Source organism: Gobio gobio (genome assembly GCF_949357685.1).
Source record: "Gobio gobio genome assembly, chromosome: 14".
Lineage (NCBI taxonomy): Eukaryota > Metazoa > Chordata > Actinopteri > Cypriniformes > Gobionidae > Gobio > Gobio gobio.
Genome location: NC_137107.1, coordinates 52419801 through 52437771, shown reverse-complemented (window position 1 = coordinate 52437771; position 17971 = coordinate 52419801). Strand labels below are relative to the sequence as shown.

At 41.7% G+C, this 17971-nt stretch overlaps 1 protein-coding gene across 1 annotated transcript; it reads right to left on the bottom strand.

The window, feature by feature from the left end:
* Positions 1-908: 908 nt before the first annotated feature.
* On the bottom strand, positions 909-10341 carry LOC307137334 (uncharacterized protein). Its single transcript, XM_079834939.1, has 2 exons — positions 10161-10341; positions 909-2518 (listed from the first exon to the last, which is right to left on the bottom strand). The coding sequence occupies exons 1-2, from the start codon at positions 10243-10245 to the stop codon at positions 1581-1583; spliced, it is 1023 nt and encodes a 340-aa protein (XP_079691065.1). The 5' UTR covers positions 10246-10341; the 3' UTR covers positions 909-1580.
* Between the last annotated feature and the right edge of the window lie 7630 nt (positions 10342-17971).

Genomic DNA, 17971 nt, shown 5'->3' with positions numbered 1-17971 from the left:
AGATGTGGGACAGTAATCACTGGCGACTCTGGGTCAGTTTTGGCAAAGATGTGGGACAGTAATCACTGGTGACTCTGGGCCAGTTTTGGCAAAGATGTGGGGCAGTAATCACTGGTGACTCTGGGTCAGTTTTGGCAAAGATGTGGGACAGTAATCACTGGCGACTCTGGGTCAGTTTTGGCAAAGATGTGGGACAGTAATCACTGGTGACTCTGGATCAGTTTTGGCAAAGACGTGGGACAGTAATCACTGGTGACTCTGGGTCAGTTTTGGCAAAGATGTGGGACAGTAATCACTGGTGACTCTGGGTCAGTTTTGGCAAAGATGTGGGACAGTAATCACTGGTGACTCTGGGTCAGTTTTGGCAAAGATGTGGGACAGTAATCACTGGTGACTCTGGGTCAGTTTTGGCAAAGATGTGGGACAGTAATCACTGGCGACTCTGAATGTGAACCTAATGTGAACAACACATGGCATAGCAAATATGGCCGAGTACATTACACCAAAATGTAGGTGGGTGTCTAAAGTGAACCACATTTGATATGGCAAATATGACCTACATAATTAATAATAATTTGGGTCACTTTTGGCAAATATATGGTACAGTTGAGCTGTTAGGGCAAATATTCCCAAATATCATAAAACAGACGTGGCCAGAATTCTGGTTTGGATTCAGCAATAATGAAGGACAAAAAGGAACTCCAACTCTTTGTGTGATGCAAGATCTGATAATTTGGTTGACAATAATACTGTACATCCCAAACATATTTCTTACAGTATTAAGAAAGAGTGATGAGTGACATAAGGAACTAATACACACATGATGATAACCTAGATGACGAACAGCTGTGATGATTAGTGTTCATTAAATACATCAATCAAGACAAGATGTTCTTTCTGTTTTATTTCTCATAACTGCATGTATCAAAAGACAATTTAGTACACAATTAAATTACATGAATATATCTAATTCTAGAAAGAACTATTTAGACACAATCCAATCCGACTTTATTTACACTGTGAGAGTTGTTGACTGTTGAGTGGAAAAACTTGTCATAATTCAATTAATATTTATTTGTTCAGCGCTTTTCACACTACATATCGTTTCAGTGCAGCTTTACAGAAACTGTCTTTGTCTACATTACAATTTAGAGTGATCTGTTATCAGAGGAGACTGTGTCCAAGTTATGCATTTCAGAAATATACATATACAAAATCACGCAGTTAGCTAACAATGAATTAATTTAAGCCAGAAACCGTGAGCTCATTGAAGTATTTATTATAAGTTGTCAACATAATGATTTCAATATATAGAAAATATGAGCACTTGTGAGGTTTTTCTCCAGTGTGAATTCTTTGGTGCTTTTTCAGCTGACTAGATGTAGTAAAGCTCTTCCCACAGTCACAACACACATGATCTCTCACTTCATCATGTGTTTTCTGGTGCAGTTTAAAACTCTTCAGCCATGAAAAACTCTTTCCACAGAGAGAACACACATGAGGCTTCTCACCTGAATGAACCATCAGGTGTTGTTTTAGACTTTGATGGAGATATAAAATCTTTTCCACACTGATCACAGTTAAATGGCTTTTTCTCCAGAGTGACAGATCAGATGATTTTTTAAACCTGATGGATCTCTGAAACTCTTCTCACACTGAGTACAGTGGTACGGCTTCTCTCCAGTATGAACTCGCTCATGTGTTTTCAGGTTTCCAGACTGATTGAATCTCTTGTCACAGTATGAGCACTTGTAAGGTTTTTCTCCAGTATGAGTTCTTTGGTGCCGTTTCAGATGACCAATTTTACCAAAGCTCATCCCACAGTCACAACACACATGATCTTTCACACCTGTGTGTGTTTTCTGGTGATCTTTAAAACTCTTCAGCCATGAAAAACTCTTTCCACAGAGAGAACACACATGAGGCTTCTCACCTGAATGAGCTACCAGGTGTCTTTTTAGTTCTGATGATGAAATAAAACCTTTCCCACACTGATCACAGCTGAATGTTTTTTTCCCAGAGTGATGGAGCAGATGAACACTGAGAACTGATGCTCGAGAAAAACTCTTTCCACACTGAGTGCATGTATACGGTTTCTCTCCAGTGTGAATTCTTCGGTGTTTTTTCAGCTGACTAGATGTAGTAAAGCTCTTCCCACAGTCACAACACACATGATCTCTCACTTCATCATGTGTTTTCTGGTGCTGTTTAAAACTGTTCAGTCGTGAAAAACTCTTTCCACAGAGAGAACACACATGAGGTCTCTCACCTGAATGAACTATCAGGTGTTGTTTTAGAAGTGATGATAAAATAAATCCTTTGCCACAATGATCACACTTGAATGTTTTTTCTCCAGAGTGAATGCGCAAATGTCTACTGAGAGCTGATGAGTGAGAAAAACTCTTTCCACACTGAGAGCAGGTGTGCAGCTTTTTTGCTTTTGTTTCTTGAGTTTTGAAGTCACAGAGTTTCTTTACATCATTTAGTTTGTGTTGTTGCTCCTTCTCTTCCATCTGGTCTAAAATAAACATATAAAGTAGTCAGAATCAGTTCAATGAGGTTAAATGTGAAAATTAAAAACACTGAGCAGAAAACAAGACAAAGTCTGTGTGAGTATAAAGTATCGGTAACACAATAAGGTTTCATTAGTTAACATGAACTAATAATGAACTGCACTTCTACAGCATTTATTAATCTTAGTTCATGTTAATGTCAACATTTACAAAAGTTGTATTTGTTAACATTTGTTAAGTAACATGAACCAACAATGAACAGCCGGTTTTATATCAACTAATATTAACAAAGATTTACAAATATTGTAACAAATGTATTGTTGATTGTCAGTTAATACATTAATTAATGTTAACAAATGAGACCTTATTGTAGTAAGTGTTTAAGTATCTTTAATGTGCAAAGGTCAGTTCTGTCATTCGCTACGATTAAAACTGATAAAATATGATCATTTAGATGCATTTCTCTATCATTTATCATCCATATACTGATTATTTCACAGCTACTGTTCTGCCCTTCAGGCATTTAAGTTTAATTTTTATGCATTTAATTTAGTATACTTTCAGTTTCATGCAGACTCTTATTTTGACGTTTGTTTACTGAGTTAAAACCGGAAGTAGGAAATCGCGTGAGAAACGGCAGACTGGTAAAAAATGCAGACGTTCATTGTGCCAGGGAAAATGCATACTGCCCGTTGATTCCCCAGCAGAAGCATCGCTTGTATGTATATAATCTATGTTCTGACTAAGTTAACTTTTAAGCATATTGATTTCATGCTGTAAAAGTAATGTTCATTGAAACTAGGTGATTTAGCTAATTTCAGTATCTTGCTGTTTGTTTCCTAGTTTCACTCTCTCATCTCTCATCTCTCATCTCTCATCTCTTATCTCTCATCACTCATCTGATATGTATGGATTCAGTACAATGTGAAGAAAATAAATCTGCATACAAAGAACTAAGGATTTCTTCATGTTCATGAATAGAGAGAGTTTAGCTCACTGTTTAGTTGGAGTTGCTACACCTCAATGAGAACAGTACAGTGAAAAAGCGTAATCCAGCTGAAGTTTCAACGTCTTGAGAAGCAAGTTAGTAAAATGGACTTAGAAAGGACTGACAATGCATCTGCGCACACAAGAAAATCAAAGAGCTCTCACTCATCGGCATCGAGTGCTGCAGTAAGGGCGCGCGCTAAAGCAGAGGCGGCGAAGGCACGAGCAGCGTTTGCTGAGAAGGAAGCAGAGCTAAAGGTACAAAGGGCAGAAAAGGAAGCAGAGCTACAATTAGGAAAAGCAAAGCTGGAAGCTGAACTAGGTGCACTTGAACTTCAAAGAGAGGCGGCTGCAGCCATTGCCCAAGCCGAGGCATTAGAAGCGGCCGAACTAGATCTAGAAGATTCAATCAAGACTGATGTATCTTCTCAAGCAAATTTACAAAACGAAATTGTAACACGCACTGAAGAATATATTGAAGCGCAAGCTGCACATAGCGTAGCACGACATCAAGCATCTGCCCATGCAAAATTACCTGAGGCAGCATTGTCAGAAGGGAGCTACATCACATGGAATCCTCTACCAGAACGCAAATTACAGTTACAGGAAGGGCAAGAAGAGGTTGAAACTCATAACAGACCATCTGAGCATAACGCAGCTCCGAAAAGGCCATTCTTCAGCAATCATGCTAAATTCAGGGATGTAACCCACATCAGCACACCACTTAATGGAGGTCATACAGGTCTGGTAAGATATGATGGACATCATACAACACCTGCTAGTGACAGTAGATACCCCGTAAAATCCAAGACAATACATCATCCTCTCAAATCACCACTTAAGGCAACAGCTCCATCATATGTGCCTGTGTATGCACCATCCATCCCAAGCGTGACACCTGAAACAGAACACCTGGCACGTTACCTGGCTCGGCGTGATTTAGTAAGTACAAGTCTCTGCCAATTCGATGATAAACCTGAAAATTATTTAGCATGGCAATCATCATTCAGTAATGCTACTACGGGCTTAGGACTCACCTCCACTGAAATGTTAGATTTGCTGATTAAATGGCTCGGACCAGAGTCTGTGAAGCACATCAAAAGGATTCGCTCTGTGCATGTCGGCAACCCAGATGTAGCACTTAAAAAGGCCTGGGATCGCCTCCAAGAGTGCTACGCTGCACCTGAAGTAATGGAGAAGTCTCTTTTTAAGAGATTGGATGAATTCCCAAGAATATCAACCAAAGATTACGGGAAGCTGAGAGACCTAGGCGATCTTCTTATGGAACTCCAGGGTGCCAGAGAAGAAGGTTACCTCACAGGATTGGCCTATCTGGATACGGCCAGGGGCATTGGGCCCATAGTGGAGAAACTCCCTCACGGGCTACAGGAGAAATGGCTCTCAGTCGGCTCAAGATTTAAAGAAGATAACAATGGCTATTTCCCCCCATTCGATTACTTTGCCGATTTCATCTGCCACGAAGCACGACGGAGGAATGATCCCAGTTTCATCCTTCTATCCTCCAGCAACATCGGACTGAAGTCAGACAAAGTAGTCTCAAATAATTATGGAAGAAAAATATCCGTTCATAAGACAGACATCTCTTCGGGCAAAGACCCACCTGCGAACTCACCGGAGAGAAAGCTCGGTGGGTCAGAGAAAAACTGTCCCATTCACGACAAACCACATTCTCTAAGGAAATGCAGAGTGTTTAGAAGGAAGACGCTTGAAGAAAGAAAGAGCATTCTCAAGGAGAATGGAATTTGTTTCAAGTGCTGCACATCAGCTAGTCATCTTGCAAGAGACTGTAAGACAACAGTAAAGTGCATGGAGTGCGACAGCGACCGACATCATGCTGCAATGCATCCAGGTCCACCACCTCAAGTCTACAGAAGGCCTACACCCCCACCAGACAATGGCGGGGAGGAAAAGGAACATGCTAGCGACAGTACAACCATCTCCTCACACTGCACACAGGTATGTGGTCCAGAGCGAACGGCAAGATCCTGCTCGAAGATCTGTCTGGTGCGAATATACCCTCAAGGTCAACGTGAAAAGGCAACCAAGATGTACGTAATTTTGGATGATCAAAGTAACCGTTCATTGGTGCGATCAGATTTCTTCGAGCTTTTCAACATCAAGGGCCAACCATTCCCCTACTCACTGAAGACCTGTGCCGGATTGGTTGAGACATCAGGCAGAAAGGCAGAGGGTTTCCAGGTTGAATCGCTTGATGGGCAGACTAGCCTATTGCTACCACCGCTAATTGAGTGTAATGACATTCTCAATGATCGCTCTGAAATACCGACACCTGATGCAGCCCGTCATCATCCACACCTACGAAGTATAGCAGCACACATACCAGAACTCGACCCCAAGGCGGAAATCCTCATCTTGCTAGGCAGAGACATTGTGAGAGTCCATAAAGTCAGACGGCAAGTGAGCGGACCTCACAACGCCCCCTTTGCACAAAGATTGGATTTGGGATGGGTCCTGATAGGAGACGTGTGCCTAGGGAATGCACATAAACCAGCTGTGAGCGCGTTCAAGACATGTGTGCTAGACAATGGCCGACCCTCCATTCTAAGACCATGTGAAAGCTTCATGAAGCTGACCGAAGATGTGTCCCATGGCAGGGAGCAGAAGAACAAACCACACAAGGCATCGTTGGAGGCCCTTGGACTACAGGTTTTCAACGAGACTGAGTCCGATAACAAACCCGCCCCATCCATGGAGGACACAATCTTTTTGGAAATCATGGACCAAGAAATGTATAGAGACAAGTCAAACAACTGGGTCGCTCCTCTCCCCTTTAGAGTTCCCCGTCAACGTTTGTCCAACAATCGTGAACAGGTGTTCACTCGCTTCACCTCCCTGGAGAAAACGCTGCAGAGGAAAACTGAGATGAGAGACCAGTTTCTAGAATTCATGAAGAAAATATTTGACAACAAACATGCAGAAGTGGCTCCTCCTCTGGAGGAGAATGAAGAGTGTTGGTACCTGCCTACTTTCGGAGTCTACCACCCGCAAAAGCCTGGAAGCATCCGCGTGGTGTTTGACTCCAGCGCAAAGTACTTCGGCACATCTCTAAATGGTGTTCTTCTATCAGGCCCAGACCTCAATAACTCACTCATTGGGGTGTTGATCCGTTTTCGCAAGGAACAGGTAGCAGTGATCGCTGACATACAGCAGATGTTCCACTGCTTTCTTGTCCGCAGAGACCAGAGGAACTACCTGAGGTTTTTGTGGTACAGAGACAATGATATGTCTAAGGACATCATCGACTACAGGATGAGGGTCCATGTTTTCGGCAACAGTCCGTCACCATCTGTAGCCATCTACGGACTAAGGAGAGCCATCCATGAAGGTGCACTCAAACATGGAAAAGACACGGTCCAGTTTGTCGAACGCCATTTTTACGTAGATGATGGGCTCATCAGTGTGCCAACTGAAGCTGAAGCCATCAGTCTCCTACAGAGAACGCAGACCTCTCTCAGTGAGTCAAACCTGAGGCTTCACAAGTTTGCCTCAAACAGTGAAGCCGTCCTTCAGGCCTTTGCACCAGAGGACAGAGCAGTTAAGAAAGACCTCGACCTTAGTGGTGAAGCTACAACAGTGCAACGCAGTTTGGGACTGCTGTGGGAGACAACGGAAGACACTTTCACATTCACAGTCTCAGAGCACAAGAAACCCTTCACTCGCAGGGGAGTCCTGTCAACAGTGAATAGCGTCTTTGATCCTTTAGGCATGGTTGCACCGGTGACTATTGAAGGCAAAAGTCTCTTGAGGGAACTCAGTGTTAACACATGTGACTGGGATGCTCCTCTTCCAGAACAAAAGCTGAAGCAATGGGAAGTATGGAGTGAGTCACTGCATGACCTAAGCAAGCTGCACATCCCACGTTCATACACTGCAACGTCACTTTCCAATGCTGTATACACAGAGCTATGTGTGTTCTCTGATGCGTCCACAAAGGCCATTGGAGTGGTTGCATATCTCAGGACCATTCAAGCTGAGGGACAAGTTGAAGTAGGATTCATTTTAGGGAAGGCTAAGCTGGCCCCACAGTCCGAACCTACCATTCCTCGGTTGGAATTGTGTGCCGCTGTATTAGCCGTGGAAGTCGCCGAACTCATCCAAGATGAACTGGACCTGAAGCTTGATGCAATCAAGTTCTATTGTGACAGCAAGGTCGTGCTTGGATACATTCACAATCAGACAAAACGCTTCTACGTCTACGTTCATAATCGAGTCAGACGAATTTGTCAGTCCACAAGACCTAACCAATGGTTTTATGTCAACACAGAGGACAACCCGGCTGACCACGCATCCAGGTCAGTTCCTGCGTCCCAACTGACAAAGACTAAGTGGTTCACTGGACCAGCCTTTTTACACCAGCCAAATTCATCTGACATGGATACAGGCAGGACGGTTGAACTTGTTAACCCAGAATCAGACATGGAAATACGACCTGAAGTGAGTAGTTTTCTTACTCAGATACGAAACCGAGGCCTTACCACCACACGGTTTCAGCGCTTTTCATGCATGCGCTCCCTCACCAGGGCTATTGCCCTACTCATCCACATAGCCAGAACTTACAGACACAACAACTCCAGTGAATGTAAAGGATGGCACCACTGCAACCTCTCACGCACACCGGATGAGTTGTCGCAGGTGAGACACATCATCATCAGAGCCGCACAGGAAGATGTCTTTGCAAAAGAGCTCACAGCACTTGAGTTTGGACAAGCTGTAACCAAGGACAGTTCCCTTCACAAGCTCAGACCTGTTCTTGTAGGTCATCTGATTTGTGTTGGTGGCAGATTAAAACACGCTGACTTGAGCACTCAGGAAAAAAACCCCATCATCCTGCCCAAGACCAGCCACGTTTCTCTGCTGTTGGTGCGACAGTATCATGAAGAGGTAAAGCATCAAGGCCGTCACTTCACCGAAGGGGCCCTGAGAGCAGCGGGCTTCTGGGTCATAGGTGGAAAACGACTTATTGCCTCTGTCTTACACAAATGTGTAGTGTGCCGAAAGTTACGACGAAGAACAGAGGAACAACTTATGGCAGACTTACCTCCAGAACGCTTGCACACATGCCCACCTTTCACCTATGTAGGAGTGGATGTGTTCGGACCATGGCAAATTGTTTCCAGGCGTACACGAGGTGGACAGGCCCAAAGCAAAAGATGGGCGATGCTCTTCTGCTGTATGAGCTCTAGAGCCGTGCACATTGAGATCATCGACTCCCTAGACACGTCCAGTTGCATTAATGCATTGAGACGTTTCTTTGCCATACGGGGACCTGCGAAGCAGATAAGATCAGACTGTGGAACAAACTTTGTAGCCGCTGCAAAAGAACTGGGACTAAGCCGACAACAACCTGACATCACAGTGCAGAACTTCTTGAGTCAACAGGGGTGCTCATGGGTGTTTAATCCTCCTCATGCGTCCCATATGGGAGGATCATGGGAACGTATGATAGGCCTATCTAGACGGATCCTTGATGCAATCCTGCTCCGAGAGAACATCCAACTCACCCACGACGTCCTGTGCACACTCATGATGGAAGTGACTGCGATAATCAATGCCAGACCTCTCGTTCCAGTCTCCAATGACCCAGAATCACCGTTCATATTGTCTCCTGCAATGATACTTACCCAGAAGGTTGGGGTTGCCCCACCGCACGGAGACTTCACAGACAAGGACCTTCTCAGCAGACAATGGAAACAAGTCCAAGCTCTCGCTGACAGATTCTGGCGTCGCTGGCGTCAGGAGTTCCTCCCCACTCTGCAAGTCCGCCGGAAATGGAGAGATTCCCAACGGGATCTGAAAGAAGGGGACATTGTGCTCCTGAAGGATAGTCAAGCTGCACGTAACGCGTGGCCTATGGCAAGGATCACAGCTGTCTTCCCTGGGAGAGACAGCAAAGTAAGGAAGGTGGAGCTCAGGACATCGGATCAAGGTTCTGCAAAGGTGTTCTTGAGACCAGTGTCAGAAGTAGTTCTTCTTCTGTCCAAAGACTGAAAGTTCAGAGACATTTGATAGTTAATAGTGACCTTTAAGGTCAGACGGGGAGTGTTCTGCCCTTCAGGCATTTAAGTTTAATTTTTATGCATTTAATTTAGTATACTTTCAGTTTCATGCAGACTCTTATTTTGACGTTTGTTTACTGAGTTAAAACCGGAAGTAGGAAATCGCGTGAGAAACGGCAGACTGGTAAAAAATGCAGACGTTCATTGTGCCAGGGAAAATGCATACTGCCCGTTGATTCCCCAGCAGAAGCATCGCTTGTATGTATATAATCTATGTTCTGACTAAGTTAACTTTTAAGCATATTGATTTCATGCTGTAAAAGTAATGTTCATTGAAACTAGGTGATTTAGCTAATTTCAGTATCTTGCTGTTTGTTTCCTAGTTTCACTCTCTCATCTCTCATCTCTCATCTCTCATCTCTTATCTCTCATCACTCATCTGATATGTATGGATTCAGTACAATGTGAAGAAAATAAATCTGCATACAAAGAACTAAGGATTTCTTCATGTTCATGAATAGAGAGAGTTTAGCTCACTGTTTAGTTGGAGTTGCTACACCTCAATGAGAACAGTACAGCTACTAAAGCAGTCAATAATGAAGAATCAAGAATGAACACCAACCTATTTGTTCCTCAGTATCTTCATGTTTTATTCTGGATGGTTCTGGATAACTCATGTCTTCAATCTCCTCTTTAATAAACTCCATCTTTAACAGTCACACAGATTTCAGCTGCTACACCTTTGGAGTTTGTCCTTCTCTTGTAGGATGATGTGAATATTCCCAGTATTTATTGGTGAATTGTTGTGGGAGGGGCTTCACTGGTGGGAGGGGCTTCAGTGGTGGGAGGGGCTTCACTGCAGGTGTGAACTGTGATCACTGTGAGATACTGACGCCCACAGGACCAGATCTGGAGAAATCAAAGACAAGTTACTGAATTTACACTGAATTACCAGAGTCGACCAGACCTGGCTAAAAAATATATTTTGTTAATATTTTTTTCTGAAGAAAAACAAACATAAATATTAATGAAAGCCAAAATATTAAATGTCATTGATGTATATTTACTGAGTAATCCAAATTACAGGAGGGTATAAACGACTTTAAAAAAGATGGCAGCTTTATTTTACTTTTAAACAGATATTGGTAGGACTATTAGTAAATTCTGTCGACTTTAGCGATCTTTGTTCACAATTGTTCACATTTTCAGTGGTCAAAAACCAAACGTGGGTCACTTTGCACACAGCTGATACTTTTGTCTTTTACAGAGGAATGTCTGAACAACAAATAATGTTGAAACTAGAAATGGATCTTGTTTTTTCTATCAACACAATTTCATAGAATATACCTGAGTGCCATAAATATTATTTTTCCAAAGTTTATGTGCCTGTCACTCTAAAAATATGAAAGATATCTTGATATCCTTCTATTCTTAATTTTTTTCAATGGGTAAAATTGTTGATTTGACATGGAATGACCCTTTAATTACATTTAAATGAAGTGAACATGTTTCTGTCAGGAATATGGAGCATTTTGATACAAAATAGATATGAATTGCATTTAAAACAAGGTTTGTTGAACTCCTGTCCAAAGTCTGAGAGAAACAACAGGACCATCATGTTTATCTGAGCTGCTGAAAAGCCTCTTTGTCTCCTAAAGTTCCCTGTTTTCCCCTCATTCATTATGCTGATGTCTGAGATCTTCTGTAAAGTGGCACATTAACAGGCCCAGATTAACACAGTATAGTGCCCTAGAGTGACCACATTTGAAGTGGACCCTAGGGTGACGCATCTGAAGGCATGCAAATTCATAACCCATTAGAAAACTGCTGTTAAATAAATGAGCAAGAAATAGTAACAATATAGTCAAGCCGTACCTTACAAAACTTTGTTATTTAATTTGAGAAGCAATAAATTAATCTGAAGGGAAGCTGCGGTGTTACACAGCAGCATTACGTTGCGCAAAGGAAAACTGGGAACGAGGACTCAATTGCAGAGAAAGGTGGATTTATTGACAAAATAATAAACACAAACACAAAACAAAACAAAAACCCACAAGGGGGAAAATCAAACTTGAAATACCAAACCAACTGGAACAGAACATGAAGCACAACGGGGAAACCAGGGGCCTGTACCATGATGGTAGTTTAACAAACTCAAGGACAATTTATACTTCTGCGTCGAGAGTACGCCGTAGTGTACGCGCGTAGCCGACGCCGTCGTGAGCATTTATACTTCTGCGCTGTTGTCTGCGTCAATGTGCAATTACACATGCAGACGCTAGTAGGCAGTGTCCTCGGGCATGTTGGTGTAATCAAGACAACAGCCGAAGAAGAAGCAGCTTGTTGTGTAGAATCTGTACATTCATGTCGGAGTATCAGCAGCAGTGAGAGAGCGGCTTTTCTTGCAGCTTGAGTTGTTGTATCTAATACAAATGAAGCATCTCTAGTTGATTAATAAAGTTAAATAAGGCGATCTGGTGCTGGAATGCGTGTGTGAAATCATGCGGAGCTCGTGGCCGCTGTTTTCAGCAGCGGTGGCTCGAGCAATCGATTGCTGTTGCGGAGACTTCATTCACGAAATATACCCTAATGTGTCCCTGTTCTTGATATACAATTACTGATTAACATCTTTGGTTTCAATGAGAAAATAAATAAACTATACTCAGCGGATCTATGTATTTATTTACTACCATAAAGAATCGCTGGACTACAAAATATTGTGTTATAGCAGACATAAGGAACTATCATCCCATTTCTCACATAACTTACTTAGATATTAAGATAACCATTAAGTTATCACACACACACAATCCTATCGCAGATTTTTTATTTATTTATTGACCTGAGGGAGGGGTTCTGGCAGACCAATCACAGCGCTTGCGGTCCGCGTTGTTACATTTTTGGAGAGGTGCGCGTCAGGCTACGGCGTAGGGTACGCCGTACCCTCTGCGTGCACTCGACGCAGAAGTATAAATTGGCCTTCAGGGTTACAGGATTAGTTTCAAATTGACAAAACCAAACCAATCTATTCAGGCTTTGTTGGTCCCATGATGCTGATCATCAGCTTTCTCTGTCAACTCAGGCTTTGATCCTGAGTTTAGGAGTTTAGCTGTGACATCAGCAGTGAACAGCCAATCACAGGCTGTGGATCAGTGACACTGAGATTCACTTCTCACGAGAGAAGCAGCGAGATTCATTTCTCTCTTCTGCAGAATATTACATGATTGAAAAATATTAAGAATTTAAACAAATTTACACAGCAAGAAGAAAAGAGCTGTCTATAAAAGAGCACAACTTAAAGAAAATATTCACTACGTCAATGCAAGTAAAAGTTATGAAGTTAGTTTAGTTGATATTTAGAGAATTGAGTAATGTAGTAATTTTTATAGCTTTATTTATTGACTTTAAAGCTTATTTGTATGACCTTTGTATAGGCTATTTATATTAGTTTCAACTAAGTGCCTATTAATGATTGATTAACTAAAATGATACATGTGTAATTGCTTAAGGGTATGATAATTACATAAATTTTATCGTAAGTCATTCAAAATTATTATTATATTAAATAAGCATTGTTAAAAGCCAGACGCTTTAGTCTTTAAAACACATTTGCTATATAGTGACCTTTATTTTGGAATAGAAACAGGGACTTTATTGCATCAGAGGTGTGTCACTGTGCTCACAGCTGATTGGTCCAATTTCAGTTTGATCTCTTATCCAGAACATAACCTGCCATGGAGCATTAGCGTTAGCGTTACTGGAAATGAACACTGCTAAAAGCCAAATCACTTTAATGGTACCTAAAACCCAGGATTAGCACAAACTAAGCTTAAACATATCTGGCTAGCCAGCTAAACCGGCTTCATGGTATAGGCCCCTGGAGACAAACGACCAACGATCTGACACAAGACTGCAAACACGAGGAGACTATAAAGGGCACAAATCAGGCGAGAAACAGGTGGGGCCAATTAAACAATAATCAGTTAACAAGAAGGGTGGGGTCCGGACGGAAGACAAGAGGCTTGTTTGAGATGAGCGAAATCTGCGCAGAACCGATCACCGGTGATCAGCGCGAGATGCATGCCGGTTAGAAAAGTGTCCGAGGGCGGTCCGCCTTGCTCTGATGTCATGCTGACGTATGTCAAAAAACTCTCGCGAGCGAAAGGCGGATGTGTCGGATTTTGCAGTCGAGCGCAGCTGCTCTCCACAGACTGCGCGGAGCAAAAGCATGATGGGAAACGACTTGCTGACGACACAGCTTAATGCTTATTGGTTTAAACAACCGTGATGTATGGTTCTTTTTCAAAATGTTTGATTTTAAAACTCTGATATCATGTTTTTATGTGTGAATATTCCCAAACTCTCTAACAAAGGCGATCTCTCTGTGGGTTATGTGATTGTTGTCATATTTATAAAAAATATATATATATATATACAAACATGTATGTAGGCCTAATTAAAGTAAAAATGATTGATAAACACGTCTTTCGAATGGAAATAAATAACAAAAACTTTGGGTGTCTTGTTCATAATATTTATTTTCATATAAAAGTAACAGAACTTAAATTACATCCAGTTTATCAGCAACAAAGCGCACGAGTGTGAATCCCGCGATATCCGCCTTTGATCTCGCAGGTGTCGGATCCACTACGAGAAGAGAGAACTGTCCGGCTTGCCTGCACTTTTTTCACTCCTCCCCTCACTGCAGCCGCCTAGTCTCGGCTGAATTTCAGGCGAGGCGAGGCGCATCTCAAACAAGCCTAAGGACACATGGCAAACATGAGGGCTTAAATACACATGGACTAATGACAAGACAAGGGACACCTGTGAACGATGATCAGACAATGAACCAATGACATGACACAAGATCACATGAGGGCATGGGAGTCACATGACAAACCAGGAAGCAAGACAGTGAACATGACAAACTAAAAACATGAAACATGAACCAACACCAAACCACCCTGTGACATCAATACACTGTTAAAGGAGCTGTATGTAGGACTGTGGCCAAAACTGGTACTGCAATCCCTTTCAAATGACTGTTGAGCGGTGTATCCCCTCTCCCCCTCCCCCTGACTCGAGGTTGCCAGCTAGGCTGCAGGATCCAGCAGGAACGTAGGCTGCTACACGGAGCTTTCAATGGCAAGTGACGAGTCGTACACAGTAAGTTTTTTTTCTTTCTGTTAATTATGTTTATGCTTCAAGAGCGATGTTTTGTGAAGTAATTATGAATCGCAAAAATTTACTAATGGCGATTAGCCAAATATAATCGTAAATATGAACGATCGTATGTGACAGTACATTCCCACATGAAAAAATACTATAGTAAAATTACAGCAAAGCTAAATAACATTAGCAATGGTCATACAGGTCCACTTGCAGCATGTTTTGTCCACTATATATGCGAAGAACAAATAAGGAATAATTTTTACCTAGGTAACGTTAGGCTACTGTCTCAAATACGTTTTCACATTGCCATAATAGGCGTGCTAATGTTGTTTTCCTCAGCGTCCCAGCATAATGACAGATAAACCGGCTCTGATAATGCATTACTAATGTTAGCAATGACGACTCGCCGTTTTTATTTACCAAACAATTCCTTAACGTTACCTTTTCAATTCAATGACCCACCTCCTCCATCTGCGCTAACCTAACGTTACTTTGCACGAACATGCATAACTTTGTTCGACTGTCATGAATATTTGAAATGTCCATTTACATTAAGTACAAGTTAGCCAAACATAGATGAACCTTACCTGTCCAGGAGAAAATTAGCAACGTTGGCATCAGTCTTCAAATTATTCTCCGTTTTCAGCCGTCTCCATCTTTCAAAGGCATCTCTTATACAAATCCTTGTTTTATTTCGGACACTGTCACAACGTTTTTCTGATTCATAACGAGGTTGTTTAGGTTTCGTAAAGTTAGACATTGTTTATCCAAAAAGTTTGTAGCTGCAGCTGTGGTAACTAGAGGAGAGCTGGCAACCCGAATGCAGAAACACTACTGACTTCGTGATTGGTAGATAGTTGGAGGGTCGCGCTTCAGGCCAAAACACAACATGACAACATCAACATCAGTTGAGGGCTGCAACTTCACTTTTAAAATGACAATATCCTGGCCGGGCAACCGTTGTCAGTGATATAAGTATTTGAAATTAACATGATTTCTTAATGTCTAGTGACATATCAGGGCCATTTTATGATTAATTGAAATACATTTCTTACATACAGTTCCTTTAATTATAACTAGCTGGAAAAAAATATTGCTAAAAATAGAACAAAGACTTGACTTGAGACTTGACTTGGACCCTAAAAACTTGAGACTTGATTTGACTTGACTTGGACCTCACAGACTTGAGACTTGACTTGGACTTGAAAGACTTGACTTGGACCACAGGGACTTGTGAACATTTCTGCAAGCAACCATATCAACAGCTGAATTCAGCACCACAGAGAAGCACAGCAGCAAAACATATGCCAAACTTCACAAGCATCTCTAAAAACCTTCAAATTCAACAACAGTCTCATATTTGCCCACAAATAATTATAAATGCCTTACCTTTAGCAGAGCATCTTTTTTCTAGACTTTGAGCAAGCAAAATTAAATCCTCAAAGTCCATTCCCTTGACTAGTTTCGGATTCAATAGCCAGCAGGGAGAGTGTAGACGGCCGCTTCTGTCTCATGGTTGTCCTGAGTTTATTCTTCACTCTTTTAAGTTGAGAGAAGGATCTCGCAGTTGGTAACAGGCAGGGTTAAGAACAGCCTGAGTGTGACGAATACACTTGGGAAGGTGGTCTATACTTAATGTAAATGGCATCTACTCCAGTAAAAAAAATTTTTTGGGTGAGGACCCACCCACATTTTTTGATTCTGACGCCCATGTGTGCGAGTATAAAGTATCGGTAACACTTTACAATAAGGTTTCATTAGTTAACATGAACTAATAATGAACTGCACTTCTACAGCATTTATTAATCTTAGTAAGGATGCACCGATAAGATTTTTTGGGGCAGATACCGATTTTAACAGACAATTATTGGCCGATACTGTTTTTGAAATCAGCAGAGTTAAAAAGAAAAACATACATTAACTTCTAGCCTACTAGCTACTTTATTGCTGCATTATCAAAAATAATTTCTAGTGAACATAGACCGGATCCATTTAACATTCAGCAGGCCAACATAAATACAACAGAACAAAGATACATATGAAATAAACAGTGCTTTTTAGGTAGGTTTAACAGTTTCCAGGTACAGAAATAAAGTAAACAAATGTTAAATAACACAGCATATCCTTCACTGTATAAATTAAATACATATATTATTATTACATTGAGACGTAGCTAAATTCTACTGTACAATAGTAATGGGCAATATAAACGATATGCGATATAAACGTTACAAAATTGGCCTACAATAGAGATTTTAAGTCTATTGCACTATCGCGATAATGCACGTTGATGACAGAATCTACCCGCCAAATTTAGAGCCACGAGCTGCAACTGCAGCAATGCATCATCGTATTGGTCATCTTGAGTAAACATCGCTGAAAGCGAAACGGATGAGCTGGTAAAAAAAGACCGGTGCAACATCCATTGTTTGGACTTGGTTCGGCCGTCTGATGCACAGATGAGCGGGCGCGTGCGCGCACACACACACACACACACACTGTCTTTGTAGTCTCTGCAGTGTTTCCCAACCGGGACCTTTTTTTTTTCTTTCAAATTTTTCAAATAATTCTCTCTTTGTAAACTTTGTTCAATGCATGCGAGTGCTGCCGTATGTTGGAATATGACCAGTCGTTTTCTCCGTCATCACCCGGGTGTAGAGCCAGAAGACGCCAATGAGAAGTAGCGCACGCTGTGAGAAAATGTGTCTCTGTGCATTCATCCGAGAGCGCGCACACGTCTCACAGCGCGCAAATATTGAGTTCTCTTTCAAGTCTTGCTCTTGAACGGACAAACTCACACAAAAAGTATGTCAACGTCCATCTTGATGAGTATCCTAGCAGACATAGTCTGAATATGCTTTAAGTAAACTTTATACAGTCGAGAAAGACGACGCATGTCCATGCGTTAGGTCTTAAAGGGGCAGTAGCATTAGGTCTTAAAGGGGCAGTAGCATTAGGTCTTAAAGGGGCAGTAGCATTAGGTCTTGAAGGGGCAGGAGCTTTTAATGTCAAACAACAAAAGACAAGGACATCACTCACTGCTCTTGATTGAAATGCTTTTGTAAGTTTAATAGGATTAATCTTTAATTTATACAGTCAAATATGCAATGTTATTTTACATTTGATCATTTTCTGTAGGCCTACTGTACCTGAAAACTAATGTTAGACGTAGGCTACCTAAAAAACCTGAAAAGCATAGTTTATTTTTAGGGATGCACCGATATGAACATTTTGGCCGATACCGATAACCGATAATTCTTA